At 38.9% G+C, this 26,726-nt stretch overlaps 1 protein-coding gene across 4 annotated transcripts in view; it reads right to left on the bottom strand.

Moving 5' to 3' along the window:
• Positions 1 to 25,611, bottom strand: part of LOC117427789 (zinc finger protein basonuclin-1-like) — a 38,491-nt gene extending 12,880 nt beyond the window's left edge. Inside the window, exon 1 of one of the 4 annotated variants that reach the window (XM_058995356.1) lies at positions 25,352 to 25,611. In XM_058995356.1, coding sequence (XP_058851339.1) covers positions 25,352 to 25,360 — 9 coding nt within the window. In that variant the 5' untranslated portion in view covers positions 25,361 to 25,611. Of the gene's footprint in view, positions 1 to 3,049; positions 3,428 to 4,060; positions 4,082 to 5,328; positions 5,566 to 25,351 lie in introns of those variants that run through there. The other 3 variants (XM_058995354.1, XM_058995357.1, XM_058995355.1) reach the window with 3 other exon arrangements.
• Positions 25,612 to 26,726: the final 1,115 nt, after the last annotated feature.

The raw sequence follows: 26,726 nt of genomic DNA, 5'->3' as shown, positions 1-26,726 counted from the left end.
ATCTCAGTTTCTCAGCATTTTAGTAGAAAAAAATAAAAAAATAAAAATCACAAGCAGAAACATGTTGCGTTTCGAAAAGATATCTTATGAACCTGGACCAGATTTTTTTTTAATTTTTTTTTTTTTTTTTTAATGAAGCTGCAAACCTGAGGGATTGCTTTTACTTTGCTGGTGCCAGAGCAGCTGGTCTGCTTCAATGTTTTTCAGAGTACTAAAGAGAGGTAACATACATTGTGGCAGGTAATAATAGAGTAGGGAGCCCTGTATCCAATCGACAAGGACCAGAGTGAGAGTGAGAGCGAGAGAAAGAGAGAGAAAGAAAGAAAGAAAGAAAGAAAGAAAGAAAGAAAGAAAGAAAGAAAGACTTTGCTTACAAGGCTACCATGCACTTCCTTTAGCAGCAAGAACAAAAGAGTACTTCATTCCCCATGTGTTTCCATTCCAGGTCTGCTGTTTGAACTTAGGCTGTCAATTGTGCCAAATTGTGCAGAACTACAAGGTTAGTTTGTGATCGTGTGCTGCATGTTTGGTGCCACAAGGGACGAGGCTGAAAGCCTCAATCTCATGTCACTTGGCATCAAAGCCATGAAACAGAACCCAGGTGAAGGTATGCTTTAGACCAGACTAATAAAAACAAGCTTAGGTAGAACACACTGCAGGGGCGCTGGAACTAGGGGTGCTGGGGGTGCGGCAGCATGGATTCCATCATATACAGGGGTTACAGTTTTGTTCAATGGCTTTCAGCACCCCCACTTTAAAAACTGTTCCAGTGCCACTGACACACTGTATATAAAAATCTTACTTTATGGACCCAAACAAAGTGAATACAAGGAACCTTTGACTAACCGTCAAATAAACTGACGGAAAATAAAACACATTCGAATTCTAAAACCTAGAAGTTAAAAATCAAGCTTCTAAATTAAATATTATCAAATCATGGTTTTTATTCTGATAAAAATCTTTATGAATCCGTCTCCAAAAGTTAAAAAAATAAAAAAATAAATAGATTGGAAAATTACGATCAGCGTCTGGTATGCAATGCTTTCCACCACTTGGCCGCTCAGCTATTGTTACTGGGTATACAATAACTACATGGGAGACAACATACACGACACACAAGGACGATCGAGGTCTCTGTGTACTGTGCACTACGACGAGTGTGGGAGAGGCAGCTACTTACTAATCCAATAGTCATAACGGTGGTCAAATGATGCACACTTATGAATAAGGCCCGATGATAAGGAACACAAACAGCTCATTATAGACAAATGCCCCTAATCTGTGAAGCTTACAAAAACACATACAATTACCAAACCATGTCTCATCTGTACACACCTGTGAAAAACCTTTTCAGAACAAAGGAGTATTTTACAGTACACGATGCCCCACGAAATACAGAAATAAATCGCGATCAAATTCAAGGTCTGCTGTAAACGCTTTAAAAGATGGCTGCATGGCTGACTAGCAGCAAGTGTTACTAATTATGTCCTGAACTACAAACACTTTGCAGCTTAAGTGATACAATATGTATGGAACCACGAAGGCTAAAAGAAACAAGGTTTTATGAAACAGGAATCAGTGACAACTGTTTTCACATTCAATCTTAAACCTCCTTTCAACACAAACGCATCACAAGCTGAAAAACTGTAAGTGTATCGGCATCTGGCGCTTTACACACATATTTTTCTAATTAAATGACACGTCCTGGTAATAACATAAGGCACTAGAGAACCAGCACTGTGCGATTACCAAGAAAAAAAAAAAAAGACAGCCCCATGCCAGATATTGTAAAATTCATGGATTAGGGATTAGAAATTTCCTGGTGTAAAATATTTTCTCATGCTTTTAAATGCATTTACTGTACATACTTTACAAAACTTGAACTGATAGTCGATGACAACTATAAATACAAATACCATCAGTGGGATTTGACTCAAGGATTAGGATAGTGAATTTGTATAGATTTTTTGATTTTCTGTCAATTTTCTATGCTACAGCAGCTGCACTGAATAGATTAAGAGATTCTAAATGTCTGTCTGTTTTATAATTTCAAAATATTTTAATTGAATCTAACCTTACAAACCTTGACAGACAAAGTATGTACGTATTAATAATAATAATAATAATAATAATAATAATAATAATAATAATAATAATAATATCATCATCATCATCATCATCATCATCATCATCATCATCATCATCATCATCATCATCATCATCATCATCTAAATGGGATTTCTTCAGGAGTCGTTTAATATATACAGTCCCACCCGGACACAGAAGCACCTACCATAGGAAAACGATACAGGGTTACCGCAATTTAAAAACACAAGATCTAATATCCCAGAGGCATTTCTTCATAAGTAAATGATTGCAGAGCACAGTTTATTACTACCCATACAGTCATTAAGAAACAGCTTTGATTAGAATGATATGGTTTTGATTACTCATCGTGACGTATCCATAACAAAATATCCAATTGTTTTCTCTACGGCTAAATAAATAATACAAAATACAAAATAAAAAATAAATGCCTGGAAAACGCTTCCATTTAATTGATTTGGTATCTTATTAGAAAACAGAATTAGTCTGGGTTCTTTGCCGTATTCTTCTCTTTCAATATATTTCAGTAACATAGTGTATTTTTATTTTCCATTAAAAGCAAAAACAAGCTTGCATTTGTTGAATATCACTGAAAAAATCTTGGTGTTAAAATTCACAAATGATGCTGAAGTACAAAGTATTTTTGACAGCAATAAAGATACATCTCCGAGTAAACCTTCAGGTTTAAGATTAAACTACAATACCAAAGGAAAAACAAACACTCACACAGTAGAAACCTCACCATTTAAAGATCTGTATGGACAATGACTTCCCTTGACAACCTGACAGTTGTTTTCACTGCCCAGAGTATCAGCTCTCCCCTCTTTAATGCAGCTCAATACCATAAACCAACAGGTGCTTAAAAACAACATTTTACCTCGATATACGTTACACAAATATTAGCAAAACTTTTAAAATCAAACAAAAGTAATGCTATAGTTACCTGATTCGCCATGAGATAATAATTCGCTCTAGACAAGTAAAAAGAAAAACGTTTTGTTTTTTTTGTTTTGTTTTGTTTTTTTGTTCGGGCTTCTAGTCCAGCGGTCTACAGCAAGACAGTGGCAGCTTTGTGGCCACAAAGAAAAGCAGTAAATGAGAAGAACATGTTAGTACACTGCATCTGAGAAAGTTTGGCTTCGAGCTATGCGCTGATTAATATCAGATCTCCCTCTTTGCTTGCCTCTTGACAATCTTGTCACATCTGGCTGACAAATCCTTGCAAGCTTATCCAAACCAAAGCAGAGCAGATCATGCTCAGAGAGTAGCTGGAAGGGGCTTGTAGCCCCAGTCAGGTACTGATGTACCATCATGAAACTAATGAAGCTGAGTACGCTGGTAGGCTGCAGGAGCACGAAGCAGCACAACATGCCCGAGGGCCTGTGCTACATAACACAGAGTTAGCACACAGAAAGACAAGCCCGACAATCACGTCTCACGCTTCGAGGAGCTAGGGAGTTAACCAGAAGAATGAAAAAAGAAAACCGTACTCATCGCACTGAAACCAGTTGAAAGATTTATTGCAAAGATGAACTACGCCACGTTATTTTAGATTTGTGACAGTGACTTTCTCCTATGCATTATTACATAAAGCTACACAATTTAAGTAATAAACTTAATAAAGTCAGAGAACTAAAATGAAGACGTATATAAGATGATTGTATTTTAAAGAAACCAGTAACACAATGTTTTCTATACAGATTTTACAGGGATGAGTGAGGAATTACAAAGACTCTTAGGACAGATCGAAATGCATTTTATTGAATAAGAAAAAATTGAAGTTAGTGTTTGGAGAGACACTGAGATAAACTAAATGTATACACAAACTGGAAAAAAATGTTTTTGAAAACTACAAATCCTTCCAGTATATGTTAAATGAATGTGGTAAAAACACACAAGGAGGAAAAGAAATCTAGATTAAAAAAAAATAGATTAGCATCAATCATTCAGCTACCTAATTCTGAAAAACAGCAGGGGCTAGTTTCACAATGCAGTTCTCAGTAGCAGTCTGCTAAATCCAAAAAGAAAAAAAACAAAACAGATGCATCCTTTAATCATATAGAATTTCTACTAAACTTTATCCTTCTATTGTTAAAATAATATAGCTTGTTAGCTAGCTGCCTGCTAAGTGCTGGCACTTTGTGAAACTGGCCCCCAGAACGTCACAGATTGACTGTGATGTTTCTCTAAAGTTGATCGTTTGGGGTTTGTCGTAGCCTGTGTTTCGCATTGTCTTGACAATTTGTATTCTGAAGACACAACTGTGATATTTGAAGTAAAAAAGCAAGCTAAACACACACACACACACACACACACACACACACACACACACGAGAACTGGTGACATGCACACCAGCAGTAAAACTATTCCATTAATGAAACATCCCAGCTAGAAACTACAGATCTGTTTTCTACTCTGGGGACATCAAACACAAAAATACCTCTCCGAGCAAGGCCCCTGTCTTACCACTCAGAGACATGAATACAAACTGGAGCCAACTGCAGCCTTAATCTTCCAGTAAAAGATCCCTTCAGTGTAAATAATACATTCAAAATGAAACAACTGAGAGATGCCCAAATCAAGTGCACAGGAACCTTGATTGTTACACCATGGCTCTGGAAACTAGTCACAACTTAAAACCGGTGTTGGCTACAGATTAGGGAAATGGAAATAGCAAAATTTCTCTTAGCAGTCCTATTAAAAAAAAAAAACCACTTCTCTTTTTTCTTGTATTATTATTTTTTTTATAATACTGGACCTGTAAATAGGAAAACAGTCAATAGCAACAATAAGTAATACACTGTGCATAGTACAAGTTGTGTAAGATTTTGCTTACTCAAACTTTTCTTGTTCTTTCAGGGGAGTTGCCCATTAGCAGTCTGTGACATGCAGGGACACTCAGAAATCGTATGTGTGTGTACATGTTTCAGGGCTGGACTCATATTCAAAGGAAATACCTTAAAAGCACAAAGCATGCTTACAACCATGCCATGCAAACACACTACACAGTAAACAGACACTTCACTGAAATACATTACACAAATAAGCCTGCAATCACTGGTGCCCTTAAGTGCTGATGTAATTAAATAGTGGTTTAAAAAGAATATTAAGCCCAAAGCAATTTATAAAAGAAAAATAATAAAATGAACGGCTCGCTACTACTGTATATTAACAAAACATTAAATAAAAAAAATAAACTATAGACAAAGTATCTTTCTTACCTCTGACATTTTCATTAAACAGATGTTTCCAGGGAAACCACGCAGTTTGCCATTCCCTAAGAGTTCTACCAAAGCAATGCCTCCAGCTCTCCTGCCTGTACAAGTATTAAAGCTGAAGAACCATCACAGTCACACAGTCCATCAGCCAGTCAGTCACACACACACACACACACACAAACACACCCCTCTTTTACTCTGCTCTGGATCTAAACTACTCAAGATGTGCAGTGTGTTCAAACTGTGCACAGGGGAGTGGAATGAGATCCTCCCACTCGGAGCTCTCCAGTGTTGGGGGAGGCTGCGTCTGCTTCTCACCTCTGGTGCAGCCTCTCCCCTCAGCGCCTCAGCGTGGTGTGTTTGAGCATGCTCCCCGGAGTCACAGGGCAGTCCCCCCACACAGCTGGCTGGAAGAGGGCATGACACTCATCTTTCACAGAGATGTGATCAAAAGGAATCAGAAAGGCTCGAGGCACTCCGAATGCAGTCTGGAGAGAGTGTACCTCTGTGCTCCGGCTGCCCGCCTAATGCATCAAATCAATGCAGCAATTCTCTGCTCGGCTCAGGCTCTCACTCGGGAGTGCTGCTGGATGTGTTTTGATCCCTTAATACCACTCTGTGAACAGCCACACTAACATGTTGTACCTTGTGCCTGGACTGGAAGGTGTGCCACTTACTCGGAGCGCTTTTTTTTTTTTTTTTTTAAAAAGGAGCAAGGGGTTTCTCTTTAAAAGCTAGGAGTGTGCTTCAGAAAGTGTCCACATTTTAATAGAAAACTAAAAACTAATTTTGGAAAGGTTAATTTTAATTTTCGCAACACTACTACTACTACTGACAATAAAATGATTAACATTCACTTACATTCATATTTCAGAAAAACAGCTGCCAAGCCCCTGAACAATTCAGCCACTTGATTTCCTCATTTATTGGTGTTTCCAGTGCTGGGCATTTGCAAGCAGTTCATTGTTTTTAGAGCGAAGGCACCCTTTTCATAAAGCATTAGCCTTTCAGGGGTAGACATTGCTCATGGTTGTTCCTCTTTGTGCCCCGTTTAAACACTAGTCTAATAATTGCAAACTAAACGTCTGAATATGGTTCACCGTGAGGAATGTATTTTAGGTGTACTCCAAATTAGCTGAGCTCTTAATCTTTGAAAGTAAAAGCCAAGTGCTCAGATTCTAATGTCTGCCTGCATACTTTGGCAAACTCTTTCAAAGTGTATCCTACAGGGCTGCTTAACCTAAGCCAAAAGTTTTTACAAAATGTTGTGACAACTTTTTTTTCTTACAGAATCACATGTCACAAGTAGAGTCTTCTATTCCCAAAAGGGTCAAAGGGCAAGGTACAGTGGTTAGAGCCAAACGATGAAATCCACTGCTAATAGAGAGACTTCTTCAAAGTGGGGTTACAAAAAAAAAAGGTGTGCCTGCCACTGGAACAAAACCGTTTAAACAGGACGTTCCCCCCCCCCGAGGTGCGGCATCTAAGCCACAAATTACAATGCAAGTTTTAACAGGCACGTTCCATCTATCACTAGGAGTAGAGTAATTAACAAAAGGAAAACTAACCTAGAGATATTTTCAGCAGTTCTTAGTTACCATGTTTAATAAACTACCTACCCACACATTGAACATCACAAACTCTAAGTGATGGTATAACTACTGAGGATGAGTCACATGTTTCTAAAAGTTTAATTTCTCAAACAGGACAAAACAAGAAGAAAAAAAAGAAACGTTTCCCAGCCGGACCAGATTTATTATAGAACTGTCCCACACTCGAGTCCCTAAATTATGTTTATTACCACATCATCCAAAACGCAGAGAATACACATATCATAGCACGCAATATGGGTTTATCCAAGTTAGAAATTTATATAATTAAAATATGTTGTATAATAAAAAGGAGTTTCTTTTTTTCATCAGGAATCCTACATTTTTTGCAACCTCCCCCCCCCTTTTTTTAACAACTAACAATTTGTAATATAGAGAAAGTCAACCGTATGCTTATATTTTCTCATCTTATATTGAATTGAGCCCCACTGAATTTGAATCCTTTCACAGCTGGGTCAAGACCACCGCTGGTGAAGCAATGTAGGTTCCATATGGTGGCTGTTGGTGGAGGGGCGGGGGGGCAGTGTGAAATACCTTACATAGTGTTTAGGAGCAATGACAGGACAGCAATAACTCTTACTACAGTAGCAGTAGTATATACACACACACCAACTTAAAATCATATAACACATATCAATAATAATAATAAAAAAAATATTATAAAAAAGTACAAAAAAATATACAAATTCAATACACAGTAACCCCCCCCCCCCCCCCTCCTCTTTGTTGAAGACATGGGACTAGTTAGCTTTTTTTTTAGGTAGCTTTCCTTTCTACTGCTTTTCTCACTCCTGAAGCCCCTAGCTGTGAAAAAGTCAATATAAATGAACTGCATGCTGGGCAATAGATCCACTTCTAGTTGAGCTCAAAGTTGTGACACGGGGGAAGGAGCATGGGCTCGATTAGCAGAGGGCCTGGATGTTTTGGGGAACAGCAGCGGAACCCTGCCCAGACATCTGCAGTCAGCATTAGTGTAGCTCTATAGATTTTAAAAGACATCCTTGTCTGCCTTCACTTGAACTGACAAAGAAAAAAGGAAAGGCCAAGGGGGATTCATCTGAGCCCACTCTTTCCACACAGCTACTTCAAGTGCCAGCTTCCCTCAAAATGGTTTGATTAACTTGGAATTGTAGTCAATAATGTGACCTCATTTCAGAGAGGGCAGCTTTAATAGACAGTTTGATTGCATGGAGGGGCAAAGAGTACTAGCCACTTACAACTGCAGGGGAGCAGAGTTAAACATTCTTGCAAAGATCAGCGTTGTTTCTTTTCCAGGGAATAAACGGTGCATGTTGAGTCCGTTTCACTGTAAGGCTCTGTAATCAATTGATTTAACAGTATTCCCTCCATTATTTGTTATTAAGAAAATAAAAGCTTCTGGGTGTCAATAAAACACAACGATTATTAAAATAAAAGTTGTTTATTCACTGAACCAGCTGCATTGCTCTAACCAACTATATACTGAAATTTAAAAGGAAGATATCATAGTGGAAAGAGAATCAAGATCATTTGGTTCATGAAGTTCACTTTCGAGTAAAACACATTCAATCAATGGCCTTCATTTCTGACAGCACCACATGGGACCACAGGAAAGTCAAGGGTATTGAGTGCACCAGGACAGACTGAAGAAACATAAAATCCAGGCATAGCGATGTGTGCTTAAATTGACTCTAATAACTCCTGTCGTCTTTTATTCTGTGGCAGTGCAAGGTTGTGCAATAGAATATTCATGACTAAAAGCCATAGATGACAGCTTAGCTAATGTCATAACTGACTCGTATCAAAGCCACCTGGACGTCTGCCTTCACAAAATGCATTTTAAGTAGCACATTCTCAGATTTACATACGTTTCATGAAAGATTTCTGCGGCTTCAGGGCAGTGAAGATGCGTGTCAGCGTACATTTTATAATTATTGCAGACGTCACCAAAAAAAAAAAGTTTGTGAAGTATATCATTTATTTTAATTTCCTTGTGTTGGTTTTTATATGCCTACAGACTCTTCAGGTCGATAGAAGTCCATTTTCCACAGGGACAGTAACTCAGATTCATAACATTTTTAAACAGATCTCAGCTGGGAGGATAGATATTTAAAAACTGCCAGGTGCTTAAGAATAAAAAGCATGCTATCTCTCGAACTTCTAACGAAAAGGTAACGTTTAGAGCGAACAATTGAAATATGTCTGGAAGGAGATTAATCTTGTACTAGCTACTTGGCAAACTTTCTAGGGTCAAGATAAAGCCTGAAATTTCAGACACAAGTTATCTTTTATGCAAATCGCCCAAAAATGCCAAGAGGTAGGATAGTTTTAGAATAAAGATCACATTGGCTCAACACAGTTATTTCCTTGTGCTCTAGCACTCAACAAACATGTGTGTGACAGATTATAGTTAAAGCAGGCTCACTGGTTTATAACATTAAATGGTTGAACTACTCTCTGTGTCTGGGTGAACTCAAGACCTCAGATTTTGAAATGCAGGTTTCTACTGCAGTATCTGTTTAGAATTAAACGGGACCTGCTTTAACGAGACAGTCAAAAAAAAATAAAAAATTGTGCCTGTAATGTAATCATCACTTTATTTAAAATGATATGTAATGAGCACAGAAATCTAGATCGGCCAGAATAAACTTTAAAAAGATATTTCCTTCTGCAAGTTGTACAGTCTAACTGCAATTATTAAACCTATCCCAAATCATCCCTGGAAATGCAATTAAATAATATCCACCAGACAGTTTTAATCTGTAGAGTGTCCGAGTCTAGAATACACTACAGCCTTGTGGGTCCACAAACTGCATTACTAGAGTGATCCAAGACAGCAACACAGACCCGGCTGCACTCTGCCAGCTGCAGACTATAGATCCCTTTTTAAGCATTTACCCCAGAGGACTCTGGTGGCTTGGCAAGTCAATTTTCCATGGCCAGGTCACTGCCACTCAGATCATTAGGTCACACAAGAGAAAAGGAAATGGTTGCGATTAATAAAGGAGGCTTCTAGCTTGCTGCTGCATTTTTGTTGTCTGGTATTGATCAGAAATGTCCACATCAGACGAGAAATGCTTTTACGATAATCTGCTCCCACGTCATGCTATATAATGGGTGCATTAGCAGTGTACGTCTCTTTATAGCTAACACCGCGCTCTGTCTCTTTCGAATTACTGTTTGCGTTATTTCGGGTTTGACTGAGTGGTCTTTTTCAGAAGTAAAAAGTTTAGCGCCCTTCAGTCAAAAGACTAATGGTTGTGTGACTTAAGAGCTGCAGAGCAAAGCAGAACGCCTGCACGGAACTGTTCATGAAGAGACTTTTTGTTCTTGGACATGTATGTTTGCTCTGGCAGTGAGGGACAGAGAGGCAGAAAGCATTTAAACACACATATTCTTCAGGGAAACTGGGGTCCAAGCCACTCCTCAGGAGACTCCCTGCCTGTGTCCCCAGGCTACAATCCTCTTCTTGGGCTCCAGGATCCAGAGAAATACCAGACCTAAAGAATACCGTGTCAAGACAGAAACACTGACCTTGAGAAATGCTAGGAGGAACCAAGCAAACAAATCAATGCAAACATGCATTTCAATCCATGCACTGGGATTCTCTGCAGTGCTTTCAAAAGCTCCAAAAAGTTTAGACCTTGAAAACAGCTCTTGCACCGGCATTATATGAGAAAAAAAAACAGCCTTTTATATTAGTTACATTTAAATGACTAATCATTTATATCTTTGCATTCTTTCTTAGCAGGTCCAAAGGGTAGCTTAGCAATCCCTGGCTGCTTCATAACAGACTACTGAAAAAAAGGCCACCTGGATACCATCAGTCTCGCCCAAGGTAAACACCATTGACATGTGGCCTGGCCTGTTGGCCAGCGCAGGTTAGGGGTCATGATGACAAACGAGTGACCCAAGCGCCCTGAAAGGTAAAGATGTCTCTGGAATCTTTCACCGGGGGACAACACTCAGCGTTAAAGAAGGATCGCGCTGAGGAATGACATTGTGCGTTGCTGGTCTGTGGCATCTTAAACTGGGATTGTCCAGCTGTCAGTGGTGTTAGCTGGCACTACTATTAATTCCTATATAATAATAATAATAATAATAATAATAATGTTTAAAAGCATAGTCTTTTGTTAATTAAAAAAATAAAATAACATAAAACATAATGTACATATACATTCAAATATCATGGTCAGTTTTTAAATATAGTACTTACTCTAAAAACATTCTAGGTTGCCAAATCAGTTCAGTATATCTGTATTGAGAAAAGGATTTAAAAATGTGTATGGCCAGCAACTCTAGAGAGTATTTTGTTTCTTGTTGCAAGTTACTTTCAATTGAACTGTGAACGATGATAATTTCTCATTTCGCTGGAATGTGGGTAATGCTGAGCTAAGTCAACAGATCTTGATAAAGAGTTCTGTGCTTCCAAACTGACACCGGATTATATTTCCGCAGGTGAAAGCCATCCTAAAGCTTGTCACCTCAAGGGGAAAAACTAACAGGGGGAAGAGTAGCTTCTACCAATCTGCTGCTTTGTTTAGCATTTAAACATTGAACTACCCGACAGTGAACCATGCAGCCTCCAATCCTCTCAGTATCTCCCCCCTCCTTCACTCATTTAGAGATCACACCTGATAATGCTGACTCTCACGCAGGCAATACATATGCCAGTTCTCTTTGGGGTGGTTCTGAACAGGGCTGGGGTCAATTCCTGCTTTTCATTTCCAATTGAATTTCCAATTTCTTTTTAAAATCAATTCCTTCAAAGGAATTGGAATTGAAATGTTAAAAGACATAATTGTTGGAATTGTTCAACTGCTTTCATTTAAAGCCCATTTAATTGACTAACAGTGACTTCAATTTAAGTAATTTGTCGCCATTATGAGAAGCTCGCTCATTTTAACAGAATACTGCCGACTGCAATTTTGATCAGCGATGTGTTGGAATTCATTAAAAAGCAACTGGAATTGGAAATTGATTTTAAAAACTATGCGATACAGAGGAAAGCAAGTCGTCAATTCATAAGTGTAGAGGACTAATGATGACAAAAGACATGTGAGAATAGTTTCATATTTTGATGTCCCATGAAGACGGATGTTCAATCTGTAATTGTCATTCAATCTGTAATTGTCTCATGCATCAACTTCATGGAACAGAGAAATAGGATTCATTGTTCATGAGGTCACACCTTCACTCGCTCAAACCGGGCACAGATATTTGAGATTGTATTTTGTGCATAGAAGTCAGCGAATTTGCACGTCTGCTTTTTTAAATATGCATACAGCGGTTGTACAAAGTGCTCTTTCTGAGAAAGTGAAGAATGAGACCTTGTATACTTAAGAGGCAGGTATGGAGCAGTTAGGCCCATAAATATAAGGTTTAACTGGATGATTACCTACTGTACCTCTGCGCAGTAAATATTAATTCAAAATGTCAAAAACAAACACACCTTCCCAGGAAGGATTCTCAATAATCTGCAATGAATCTTACTGAGAACATATTGTGAATGTCAGGATAGTCGACCAGGCTTGGTCTCCTAACCCCTACATACCACGCCCTCCAAATACTCGGATTCACAGGCAGCAGCACATCTAAGCTGGGGATGCAGTGGTCACGGTGGAGGAGGTGCTACACACAAGCTTATATCAAATCCTGTTGACATGAGAGCAAGACTTTTCTATAGGGAACAAGTGAGGCAATAAAGGAGAGGTGAACCGCTGAAGATTGTTTTCCTGCTTGCATGCTCTCAAACTGTTTTGGTCTCATTAAGGGAACATTTTTTTTCTGATCTTTCTTTCTTAGCTGTTGTACAACGGCTTATCTTTTGGTCCCCCCCCCCCCCCCCCCCATACTACAGCTCTCCCCCAAGCCTCCCAATTACATATCTCAAATACTTTAATATCCCCTTCGGTCAGGATTTTTTAATGCCATTTAAACATGGGACAATTATACATGCAGTGACTGAAGGGGATATTATAAAACTGTCAAGAGACACTGAATTAGGGACATTTCAATTATTATTTCGTGATGGTTCTATATATTATACAACAAAGTTAAAATAATTAATTTTCTTAAAATAAAAAAAATAGGGCTTACTTCAAGTGGAGGCCTGGCATTACCTTCTGACAAGTATGGTATTGGTACACAGGGTGCTTCCCAAGATTTGTCAAATAGTCATGTTTATTTTTTTCTAGGCTGTATTATGATGAAATAATGTCCCATGTGTGTTCAGTTTTCAATTACAGAACAGCCAGCATGTGTCGTGTTGCACTGTATGAAGTGCCAGTGCTTTTCAGCCAGCATGTGTCGTGTTGCACTGTATGAAGTGCCAGTGCTTTTCAGCCAGCGTGTGTCGTGTTGCACTGTATGAAGTGCCAGTGCTTTTCAGCCAGCGTGTGTCGTGTTGCACTGTATGAAGTGCCAGTGCTTTTCAGCCAGCGTGTGTCGTGTTGCTCTTGTTTTCCAATCAGAACTGGGCCTGGCTGACCAGGTGGGCTGACCAGGTGGGCTGCCTGCGCGCTGTGTGCTTCTCAGCAGCTGGATGACAGATCCAGTCAACACCTCTTTAATGAAGGAGGGGGCCACTATAAAGGGGATCCAGTGACACCAATTTATATTTTTCCAGGCATTTAAAAAGGAACACTTTTTACAACTTTTTTTTTTTTTTCCCTGAATCAAATAACTATTTTGTCTAGGCGTTGATGTTCTGTCTACTGTTTCTACAATTCCTTGGTTTGGCTTGTTTTCAAATATTTAATTTGAAACAAATATTTAACGGTTTTGCAATTTTAAAACCTGAAGCTGGAACTATCGGGGCCTTATTCATTATTATTATTTATTTTTTAGCAGACAGCCTTATCCAGAGTGACTTACAATTGTTACAAGATATCACATTATTTTTACATACAATTACCCATTTATACAGTTGGGTTTTTACTGGAGCAATCTAGGTACCTTGCTCAAGGGTACCACCTGGGATTGAACCCATGACCCTCTGGTCAAGAGTCCAGAGCCCTAACCACTACTCCACACTGCTGCCCTATTCATGTGTTAAGATGAACTGCATTATAAAATCTTAAAAAAAAAAGTTAAATAAATATGATGGCATTAATAAAACTGTTACTAAGTCAATACTTTGCTAGATAAACATTATGGGCTGTATTCAAAAACATTTCTAAGCATTTACTGCTGTGCATATATTTCATGTACAGCAAAACAAATTCAAAATCAGCACATGCTTAATAGATCTATTGAGTATATTATTATACTGCATAGATTCTGTATTGACATGAACCACAATATGAAGCTCATTTTGTAACTTTTAAGGGAAGCCTCTGTGAATGGATACAAAACAGAGCCACTCTGAAATTCAGCAACAGGTTTTCAAAGCGACCGACACGCTGAAGTGCTTACAAACTGCCTGCATACATCTGCAGTGAATGACTCAGGCCTCACCGAAAGCTGATAACACATGCTGCAAGGATCAGTGAGATTCACAGCCAAGCTCAAAACTGCCACCCCAGCTCTTTTAAGGGTGTACAGTGTGTACTACTTAATATAACAGGCACAGGGTGCACACACTTTATAATTACAGCTGGACTGGGTTATAGTCAAATATACAGCTGTACTGTAATTAGCATGCTTAATCTGAAGAGTGGAGTTATTGGTCTCCCTAGAATAGCTGGAATTAAGGTCACAGGAGAGCAAGCTCAGATTTCTGAGGCAACCCCTCAGGAAACGCTGTACATTGAAGAAGGCAGCAAACATGCTCTGGCAAACTCAAGACTTCCTCTGGCAAATATGGTGGTATGTGTGTATGTGTGTGTGTATGCATGAGTTTACTGGAATTCACACCATTATTCTTCTGAACAAATCAAAGTTTGAAAAGATGTTTTTCATTAAAATGCCCTGTGTCACATTTAAAAAAAAATCCACTCATAACTTCAAATAATCATCAATTCTGAGGAAAATCTAAAAGCGCGTTGAGTAGACAAACTGTCCCTTCAAATACAGAAGTGAAATTCCGCCTTCTCAGACGGGTTGCAAACCTTACTAGCAAAACCTTTTCCAAAGCACTGCGTGATTCTACCTGACATTGGGAGAATGACAAGGCGGCATGCTACCAGTACTCAAGAAAATGCTACAAAGGGCTGATAGAGGGTTAAACTATAGAACGTACCTAACCTATAAATCTGGTTAAATACACTTGGGACCACTGCAAATGCTGCCCCACACAATACAAAACTTTTCTTTTAGACTTCTACTATTCACTCCTATACACACACGTTCGCTTTAAATGTCTTATGCTGGCCAACTTTATACAGTATCCCAACTAATGGTACATTTCGAAAAGCCCCAAATCCCTTGTTTGCTCATGACGTTCAACTTTAAGGGTCACAGAAGATTATTTTTTATCAGTCGTCCTCCCCTTCATGTACTCGGCTGATGTAATGAAACGCAAGGGGGGGGATTGCTGATGAAATTGGAAAAGCATGTGCAGATAAAAATCAACCTCAGACAGATTCAGACACTTCCAGTCACTCCGCAGATGCCCCAGTGCTGGGAGCCACCCTCCCAGGAGAGATGATTCACCTGGAAGGAGGGCCAAGCGCTGCCAGATGTGTAGGAAGCTGCCTGGGACCCACACGCTAACACTGTCTCAATTGTGTGAAGCATATGCTTTCAGTCAAGGGTGAAAAATGCAGGCACCAGCACATGCCAAAAGTCTTTCAAGCATGGCCCACCAGTCAGCCTGAAGCTTAACACGCTGATCCTCCGAGTCAGCAGATGCATGTCACCACAGTGCAAGTCAAGGCTGGTTAAACTATAAAGCAGCTAAGGGACCTAATCCAGACATTCAGCCCTAACAAACAAAAAAAATTCTATTCGTCAGTATGAGCATTTAAGGCAGACTGTTAGATGACATTCTGCTTAAAAAAAAAAAAAAAATTTTAAAAAGACAGAAAAGAGACAGAGAGAAAGAAGAGTTATGGTACCTTTCAAAAAAAAGTTTGGACGTATCCGAGGCAATCATTTATGATCCACACAGGAAAAAGCTCATTCGGAATTCAGGTTTTACAAGATACAGTACCAAGTTTTTAAATCAAACAACACTGATAGCAATAAATAACGCATCAATCCAAACTACCGGGGAACTTACTAAACCAATAAAATGACCGAGCTTTCTCTTACCGTGTACCCTTACTGATGTTGCAACTACAATTGCATTTACAGTTACTGGATTACAAAACGACTCACTGAATGCATAACGTCTGGCTGACTACTGTATATCTCATCATAACGGAGTTCTGAGATTAAAAATGTAGTGCATATCTCAGGGTCTTGATCACTCACATATACAGTAAATAATCCACTGTATGCCTCCCCACTACAAAAATAGGGATTTATATAATAATCTAATAATAATAATATAAATGAAAAAGAATGCATGTGTTGCTTTGTTAGTGGTTCCACCACAAAGTCCTTGGGATTTTGACAGTGCATCTCAGATGCTGTGATCAAATCCTTTTGTACAGCAAATCCTTTCCAAATCCCCCTCACCTGGATTCCAGCTCACAGATGGCTACCTTTAGTGCTGCTGCTGCCTGTAAATGTCTCAGGCTTTTGCAAGAATGTTGAAGTTACACAATGACCTCATTGTGCTGTGATACGGCTTGTCTGAGCTGCATTTTGTGGCAGACTCACACCTGTTCCCACCTATGCCAAAGGGCCACAAAAGCCAAAGTTACATCAATCAGCATTTAAACTCATCAAATGAATGTGGCTTTTTGCTTTCTGTCTCAGCCGGTATCTATGTCTACTGCACTTCACAAAGACCTACCTTGTCATCTGAAAGTTTAACCATTTTTGTGCCAAATTAAAGGTGAAACATGTGCAGTGGCTAAATTCTCAGACATGGCTCTTTGCAAGGGTCTCGAATCCCAAGAGGATATTAAAAGAACATCTTGTGTACAAATGAACTGGGTGATCTCTCATTTTATAACCCAGTTTAAAATATGGAAATCTCATCCAATTAGAGAAGTAAGCATACATTTGAAATCCTATGTATGTATATATATATATATATATATATGTATGTATATACACACAATACTGTGCAAAAGTTTTAGGCAGGTGTGAAAAAATGCTGTAAAGTAAGAATGCTTTAAAAAATAGACATGTTAACAGATTATATTTATCAATTAACTAAATGCAAAGTGAGTGAACAGAAGAAAAATCTAAATCAAATCCATATTTGGTGTGACCACCCTTTGCCTTCAAAACAGCATCAATTCTTCTAGGTACACTTGCACAAAGTCAGGGATTTTGTGGGCATATAGTCAGGTGTATGATTAAACAATTATACCAAACAGGTGCTAATGATCATCAATTCAATATGTAGGTTGAAACACAATCATTAACTGAAACAGAAACAGCTGTGTAGGAGGAATAAAACTGGGTGAGGAACAGCCAAACTCAGCTAACAAGGTGAGGTTGCTGAAGACAGTTTACTGTCAAAAGTCATACACCATGGCAAGACTGAGCACAGCAACAAGACACAAGGTAGTTATACTGCATCAGCAAGGTCTCTCCCAGGCAGAAATTTCAAGGCAGACAGGGGTTTCCAGATGTGCTGTCCAAGCTCTTTTGAAGAAGCACAAAGAAATGGGCAACGTTGAGGACCGTAGACGCAGTGGTCGGCCAAGGAAACTTACTGCAGCAGATGAAAGACACATCATGCTTACTTCCCTTTGCAATCGGAAGATGTCCAGCAGTGCCATCAGCTCAGAATTGGCAGAAAACAGTGGGACCCTGGTACACCCATCTACTGTCCGGAGAAGTCTGGTCAGAAGTGGCCTTCATGGAAGACTTGCGGCCAAAAAGCCATACCTCCGACGTGGAAACAAGGCCAAGCGACTCAACTATGCACGAAAACACAGGAACTGGGGTGCAGAAAAATGGCAGCAGGTGCTCTGGACTGATGCGTCACAATTTGAAATATCTGGCTGTAGCAGAAGGCAGTTTGTTCGCCGAAGGGCTGGAGAGCGGTACACAAATGAGTGTCTGCAGGCAACAGTGAAGCATGGTGGAGGTTCCTTGCAAGTTTGGGGCTGCATTTCTGAAAATGGAGTTGGGGATTTGGTCAGAATTAATTGGTCTCCTCAATGCTGAGAAGTACAGGCAGATACTTATCCATCATGCAATACCATCAGGGAGGCATCTGACTGGCCCCAAATTTATTCTGCAGCATGACAAGGAGCCCTGGAAGTGATGGTATGGCCCCCACAGAGCCCTGATCTCAACATCATCGAGTCTGTCTGGGATTACATGAAGAGAGAGAAGCAACTGAGGCTGCCTAAATCCACAGAAGAACTGTGGTTAGTTCTCCAAGATGTTTGGGCCAACCTACCTGCCGAGTTCCTTCAAAAACTGTGTGCAAGTGTACCTAGAAGAATTGATGTTGTTTTGAAGGCAAAGGGTGGTCACACCAAATATTGATTTGATGTAGATTTTTCTTCTGTTCACTCACTTTGCATTTTGTTAAATGATAAATATAAACTATTAACATGTCTATTTTTGAAAGCATTCTTACTTTACAGCATTTTTTCACACCTGCCTAAAACTTTTGCACAGTACTGTGTGTGTGTGTGTATATATATATATATATATATAAACAAGCAGTACAGCTTCTCACTCAGGTCAGAGGAGTTGGGGCCGTCACTCAATATTTGGTGCTATAAGTAATTATGTTAAAGACTGAAGTACCATATGTCTAAAGAGACAAATTATCAAAAAGGAAGTGGCCACATTCCCTGCAGCTATATAAATAACGCTCTCCGACTTCCTATGTACTCAGCAGAATTTCATTCACTAAACTTCGATGTGAAATGTGGTTATTCCACTTAGTAGCAAAATCATTTGCAGGCCAGGTTACATTTAACTGCCAATGCTGTAATACACACGCGGAGTAGAAAAACCTATGAACTCTCCTGGTTAGACACCTTGTGTGGATGAGACAGCCCACACCAGGACAGGCAATAGCCGTGCATCTCTGTTTTACTGCTCAAGAGCAATTCACAAAATGTAAACCCTCCAGGTATGAATATGCAACTCATTGCTGAAAGCCGTGGGGAAAGGGGTCAGGTTTACCAAGGTCTTCACACTTTTGGGGTAAATGAAATGTCACACCTTTGGGTCTCTACATTAACCTTTGCATGCTTGACACAAGTTTGGTAACCTAATGAGTTTTTCATTTTCCTTTTACAAAAACGTGCGTTAAACTCGTCTTAAACCCAAACATTGAATCATACCCTTTCCCAATTGCTCAATCAAAAATGCTCAATATTGCAGGACGGGGCAGGGAGTCTTTCATACCATGTTTTTAATAGTGGTTTACATAAGAAAAAAACACATCTGATACATTGCACACACCATTTCTCATTAAAAGGGGGTACTTTACAAAAAGACACATTAAACAAATACCTTACCCTGGTTTGTTGGCTCAGAAATGCCTAAACCTCTCATTTTATCACAAGAACACTGACTGCTGCAGATAAGCTTCAGCAGACCCCCACACTTGCATTATGGCACATGGATACTTCCAACTCCTCAGCATCTGTCTCATTCCTGGGCTTCCCGCTGCACTCTGAAGAAAACCTCTAAAGGAAATATTTATTTGTATATATTTTTACCAGCTTGAAGGGCCATGAAAGTCACAAACACATACTATATATATATATATATATATATATATACACACACACACATTTCAAACAGAGACTACAATGCTGCATCACATGCGAGAGACCTCCTGAACCCTGTTAGCTCTGTTTCTAGGTAACGGTATCCTTTAGAACAGCACTGACAAGTCTGGCACAGAAGTATGCAGCAGATTACATACAATTTAATATTACTTATTTTGACATGACAGAGATATAACTTGCACGGTGCAAGTGCAAATAAATAAAAATGCACTGTAAACACTGCATTTTAAAACAGAAGGTAACAAAAAGATGACTAGAACAGTAGTCTGATGTGACTACATTAAAAATAATTAAATAAAGCAGGCTCTGCAAACTCTGTACAGAAAATCACAGGCGCTTCATTGATGGATTGAGCAGAATTAGATTAAGAAATCACCATGCCTTGCATTGACTGCTGAGGTCCATTCATTTTAATAACACCAAGAATGTATTGTGTTTCTTCTATTGAGGGCCTTATGGAGCGATGGACTGTGCAGCTGCATTTATTCCCACATGATAAATGCCTTCTTCTTATCAGTTTTATATTACCCGACACAGACATGACTAGCGCTGAGCTGGCGCGCAATCAGTTCTCTGTCCCATTGACAAGAACCAGGCGGTGGCTAATATCCAGCCCAACAACACACCATCAATACTGCTGCTCTGTTTATCTTCCATGGGTACGTTTACCATCAAAAGCACATTGCTTTACATGGCAACAATTAGACTGAGGTTTACAGCAAATATATATATATATATATGTATAGAAAATGATTACTTCTTAAATGAAGTCTTATAGGGTGGTGTACTTAGAATCTCATCACTGGGCATGATCCAACCTGATTTAAAGGGGACTATATTACCTGCACACATATAATCATGACAACTAAACTGAACTAAACCTACAATTGAAAAGGGACAAAAAAAAAAAAAACAACACAGATTCTAGCCTATTTTTAAAAACAGCAACAGTTTATTTTTGTGGGTATTATGAAATAGGGAATACAAATCAGAACTCGCTGATCTGTCCATTATATATATATATATATATATATATATATATATATATATATATATATATATACACACACATATACACACACACACACAGACATTATAATTTTATAGTACAATCCTCCCCTTTGTCATTAATCCCCTGTGGAACTGTGGAACTCTCACTTTGTCTACAGTGACCCCTACTGGTAAACGTGAGCCAGGAGAGGTTGCTGTGCCAGGAAGCAAAGCTTGCCAATAATCATTAAGTAAAATGCATTGATTTTCCCATACCCAATACAATAGCCACACATCCTTCTTCCCCAGTAAACATATTTCAGGAATGTATTTGTTACCCGGTCTAGACTTTATCATCTCCAGTTGAAAGAAGAAGATTACTATAATTAAATGTTTTCACTTAACTGAAGAGGTTGTATCACGTATGCCAACAATATTTAAAAAAAGAAAAAAACAAAACAACTGTTGCCTTGAGCAAGACTATTTCGATAGAGTAAACCGATAGGAAAGTTCCTGTCTGTTATTACAGAAAGTGTATGCAATCCTGCAAGCCTACCTATGTTCAGTCTGCAACAGTTTCACAATGTCTGATGACACAGCTGTGGGGTTTGCCCTTCTCATTTTGCCTATTGTATATACACCAACACAACCGGAAAATAAACATTTGCTACAATGACTGATCTAGAGTCATGTTCATTACCATGTTCAAAAAAACAAGACCACTGGGTGTACATGAGGACCAGGTTGAAAACAAAAAGCACTAGTCCGTTTGACAAGGGGGGTGCTTGAATTGAGTACACTAGTCCATTTGACAAGGCGGGTGCTTGAATTGAGGACACTAATCCGTTTGACAAGGGGGGGTGCTTGAATTGAGGACACTAGTCCGTTTAACAAGGGGGGGGGGTGCTTGAATTGAGTACACTAGTCCGTTTGACAAGGGGGGGGGGTGCTTGAATTGAGCACTTGTTGGCTGTAGACAGACGTCAATCTAGTACAGTAACTCACACCAATGGTGGGGGGCATTCTGCAGGAAGTCTGGAGCAAGTTAAGCACATTCAGCCTCTGTGTTCATCTACAGGTAATCAGGAGTCCTTGAGCAATCAATGTGTACAACAGATTATAAGTGTCCCCAGAGAAAGAAATCAAAAGACACAGTGATCCTGATGGGACCTCTAAGACCAAGCTTTAAACCACTGGTCCAAATAGTCACAAAGTAGATTATGATTCAGTGGCTGCTACATAGCTAGCAGTGTATTTATTGAACTCTCGATATATCATCCAAATAAATGAACTGAGAATGGTGCACAAGCAGGGGTGAAGAGAAACCTGATCAAAAAAGAAACTCATCATCTCTCAGCCATAAGAGACTCCAATTCTGTTCATTTCTTTCTGGAAGTGAAGAAGGAAAAATCAATATATGCCTGTGGTGGCATCGCAATCCAGCTGCAGCATTAATGTTTTAGAAGCTTAGAGAGATGCTTCATCTCCACTAGGCTGTAGCCCTTGGAGAACCAAGCTTCCCAAACAGAATACTGTAGTACTGTGCTGTGTGTAAAACATGTGTACGTTTAAAAGCAGATTGATAAAACCCAATCTGCATGCAGCACACAGCTTTAGCAATTATTTTAATTAAGCTGTTGCCACATCAGTAACCAAACAAGCACATGCTATTCCTCTAATGTGATCTGTTATTAACATACAACACCCTCAAACTATTATTTAGGCAGCACTGTGACACAGGGGACTAATTATCTATCTATCTATCTATCTATATTTATATCTAAAGAGACAACTTCCCAAAGTTTCAGCATGTTTAATATACTGTTGTCAAAGGAAAGTGGAGGTAATTATAGGCTTTGATGCCATGGTAACTTATTTCTATTTAAATCTATTAATGTGTTTGTGATGTTATTTACTACATAGTTAATGATGTAGCAATCTACTAGTCCTTTCTATTTAAACAGGAATCCTGGTATTGAGTCTATTTATCAATTTATGTTCCTTTAGTTTTCTATAGTGTACATTATCTAATTGTATTTCTTCTAACACTGCACATTGTAGGTCATTCCCATATATAAGGTGTGTTAAAATTGAATTTCATATTTGTTGAGATATAAAAGAAGGGACTGTCTGCAGGCAGGTCCCTGGAATAGAACATGAATACCCCAGTACTCCCTCCAGACAGCTGCTGCATGCCTATGATTCGGAAGTGAGCAGGACTGTAGTTGTGAATGGAAACCCTGTCTGTGTGTCGTGGAATGAAGCACTATTTCACAAACTGGTTTCACGCAGAATGGCTTCCAATCCTCTAATCAGGGCGATTACTATAACTTGTGCTGGCAAATCACTAGAAAAGTAAGGAAAACATCCATCTACTGGAAAGTCTATAATGTGCAGTTTATTTAGAGTATCCTACTCCCCTGCGATTACTGGGAAAGTATTAGAAACACAGGGGATAGTGTAGAAGATTTCTCAGTTTAGTTAAGAACTCATTTAGGGTTCTAAAGGCTTAGTTCACTCAACCCACATTTTGATCTACTGCTCCAATATAAAAGTACGAAGGCCAAAAATCCCATTGTTTTGGGTGTTTCACTAATTGCAAATGTAGAACATATAAACAATATTTAAAAAAGGTTTCACCACTTGTCATGTCATCTGAGCTGAACTCTGGGTCCAGTAAATGCTCTAGGAGTTTACAGTATGTGCAATGGAAAAAGGCCAGAAATCTACCTCCCTAGACACTGAATCTTAATCTCTAAACTATTTCGGTATTTCATGTTTATGCCACAGTTTCAACATTGCTATCCCGTGACATTAGGAAAATATAAATCAAAAGGCGACAGCTCCCTTGTAGAGACTGGTACGGAGAAGGGAGCTGCCTACCACAGGCAACACCCACAGCCCTGGCCAGATGTGCTCACTAAAGCCCTGCCAGTATTAACTACTTTAACACTACTAATGCCTTTGTTTATGCTAAGATAATCACTGCGTCTCCTGCAATTTAAACCTCTGCGGTTCTCCAACAGCAATTACCAGGAGGATAGACGCAGCACGGCCCTAATGAGGTGGCACTGGCACCCAACACAAAACACATAAAGGCATCTTGATCATTTTGAATCCGATTAAAGAAATGCTCACTTTGTTTCACTAGCACGTTGGGGTTTAAAAAAAAAACAAGATGGTAACTTTATAAAAAAAAACTACGTCAGACAGTAGCCGTACATAGCACAATTGAACCCCCCTCGGGGAAGGTAAAGGGCAATGGACTGTATGATAAAAGATATACACAACTTACAAATCAATATCATAGCTTACTTCACTTGATATGCACTTCTCTTCCACTGTGCTGTGAATTTCACATCTATGCAGATACCACTGTATAGAACATTATTCACGATTCTAACATCCATCAGTACAATGTATTGTACATTACATATACTATATATATATTTGGTTCCAGTCATGGGGGGGAGCAGTCCTTGGTAATTTTAAACATATTTAATGCAAGTCTATGACATAATGCTGATTAATACAGTGGGTTTCATCACAGCTTGACTTTTAAATATTTTATTTATAACAAATGCCCTTTCTCCAATTACACTAATGACCTTAGCCCAAGCTGCACTGTTCTACAATCTACACATGTCATATCTGCAATACAAGGCATGATCAAACTATAATATGTTTTTCAATACGCGCTGGTTGAAGTGGAGTTACACCCATTGATTTTTTTCAACTAATGTTTAGTTATTTTTAAAATGTGACCTGGAACAGAATAGCCTTTAATGATCCATTAATCAGCAAAACACTGTGCTTGTTTAATGACACAGAGGGACGTGTTAAGGCTAAAAAGCTGTTTAAATAATAAACCCGTTGTTAAGCACAAAGAAACTTGATTAAGGACTCAAAAGCGCACTAAGCTGTGTGTCATTAGTTTTGTAACATTTTACAAACTTTTTAATAGAACTTGATGAATCAGAGCTACAGTGTTCTACAATCTTTTAAAAAGTATAATCTACTTATTCAACCAATATTCACACATCGGTCACTAACTGGACATGAACCCACTGCCCCAGCTGATTTGTCATACTGTAGTGGTTGTCTTCAGCATTGTGACTGTTCATAACGACGGAAAGACACCGCCTATTATAGGTTCATACAAAGCTGCAGTACAGTCAATTATGTACTCTCTTTGGTTGGGCTATTTGCCTTTGCTCACATTTTTTTTGTAGTGATTTGTTATTTTAAAATGTACAACACATCCAAATAAAATTCAAAATAAAAACTTAAGATAACCTTGAGAATTTTTGACTGGAAAAGTCACCCCCAAAAAAAGATGTTGATGGTAAATGAAGCTGCTCTAAGAACAGTCGCTTGGAATGCAAGTTTTAAAACACCGGGACATCTCCGAGGTGTCTCTAAAGGCTTCCCAGCTGCAGTGGGTGGGAGGCACGCATGTTTTGTAATACAATCAATGACAAATGCCTTACCTCCGAGTTTGTATTAACACATTTTTTGTCAAACTATTCCAAGTTCCCCCACTGAGAACTATGCATTTGATTCTATTTTGGGATTTATACAAATAGTAGAAAAATGTGGTTTAAATGTTTCCTTTTTTTATAATTCAATCTACAATTTACTTAATCATTAAAGGATACCAATATTTAAACCTTTACATACCGCCGTCATGGTTTTTGTTGATCTGCCATAGGTCGCTGATTGCGAAACTTTTTTGTTTGTTTTCAAAAGAAGAAAAAACGTTGTATATTTTTGCTTAGAACATTATTTAGTTTTCTCAACATGAAGGCTATATGATCAGTCCTGTCGCAAAAGAAGCGTTGATTTGAAAGATGAGATCCTTATTTAGCACAGCGGCGTAGGAACACACGATTGTAAAGGTGTGACATCGTTCCTGTCACCTCTAATTGTCGCCACTCATCGAATCCATCGTGAACAATCCACCTGCAGGCGAATTTCACCTGTGAAATCATTTCTAGTTGATTGGTTTTGCAAGTGACAAACATACCACCCCTCTGTGCTTCCCACTGTGGTGGTGTTTAGTTCAGACTAGTCTTGTTAGATGACAGGTTTGAATGGCGTTTTGTATTACTATGAGAAAATAATGCTTTAAGAACAGAAACCTCCAAAGGGAAGTTTTTTGTTGCAGTTGCGATTAAAAAACAAAAACAAAACACAACAACAAAAGCAAAAGAATAACATAATAACACAGGGGTGCAAATTTGGTTCCATGGCGATTTAACAACATTAAATTCTGGCGCCAGCAGACGTTTATTTTTTTTATCATTTCTTAACAACCATATATTTTGACAGGTTCTCATTGGGTCTGGAGTACACACATGACCCACCCACACTCACCCACATACACAGGAGAGAAGGTTCGCGTCGTGTCGCAGACCACAGTTATCAATTAAATATTTGTTCAGCAAGTCAAAAAGGTACGTGGACAAAGACTTGACAGGTAACAATATATTGTAAAATACGTTTTTTGCAAGTGTCTTCACTTTACTGCGAAAGTTAAGCTTAGCTAGTTTATAAAACACATTTTGTTGACAAAAAAAATAATGCTTTGGTTAGATGCATATAATCAACGTATTATGCTAAAACCAGATCAGTTGTTGCAGCAAATGTAAATATAATCCATTAATAAAATTCAGGGTAGCTGTATTGTTTCGTTAATATGTCGAACGTTTGGGCTACTCAGGTCTGCCGTCTTGGGTTTCTAAATATAGAAATTTTGATGTTAAGCGATTATATATTGTTTATTGATCATTTTGTTAATTAGACCCAGTAAAATACTGTAGTGATCTCGGTTCCCGCAAGCAGGCGATGGGGGCGAGGAAATCCACACACAGGCGGAGGGCGGGCGCGAACCCGGGTCCTCTCACATTGATGCATAGCGCCGATAACCGCTGTACTAAAGAGCCGGCTCACGTATATCGGGCTTATGTCTCAGTGTGTGATTACGTCACCTACCAGCCCTACTGCTGCCTTCCCCCGTGCACGCTACAATACTCACAATTAAACTACATCTATC

Source organism: Acipenser ruthenus, chromosome 21 (assembly GCF_902713425.1).
Source record: "Acipenser ruthenus chromosome 21, fAciRut3.2 maternal haplotype, whole genome shotgun sequence".
NCBI lineage: Eukaryota > Metazoa > Chordata > Actinopteri > Acipenseriformes > Acipenseridae > Acipenser > Acipenser ruthenus.
Note: the sequence above shows the minus strand (reverse complement) of the source record. Positions and strands in the feature narration are given on the sequence as shown.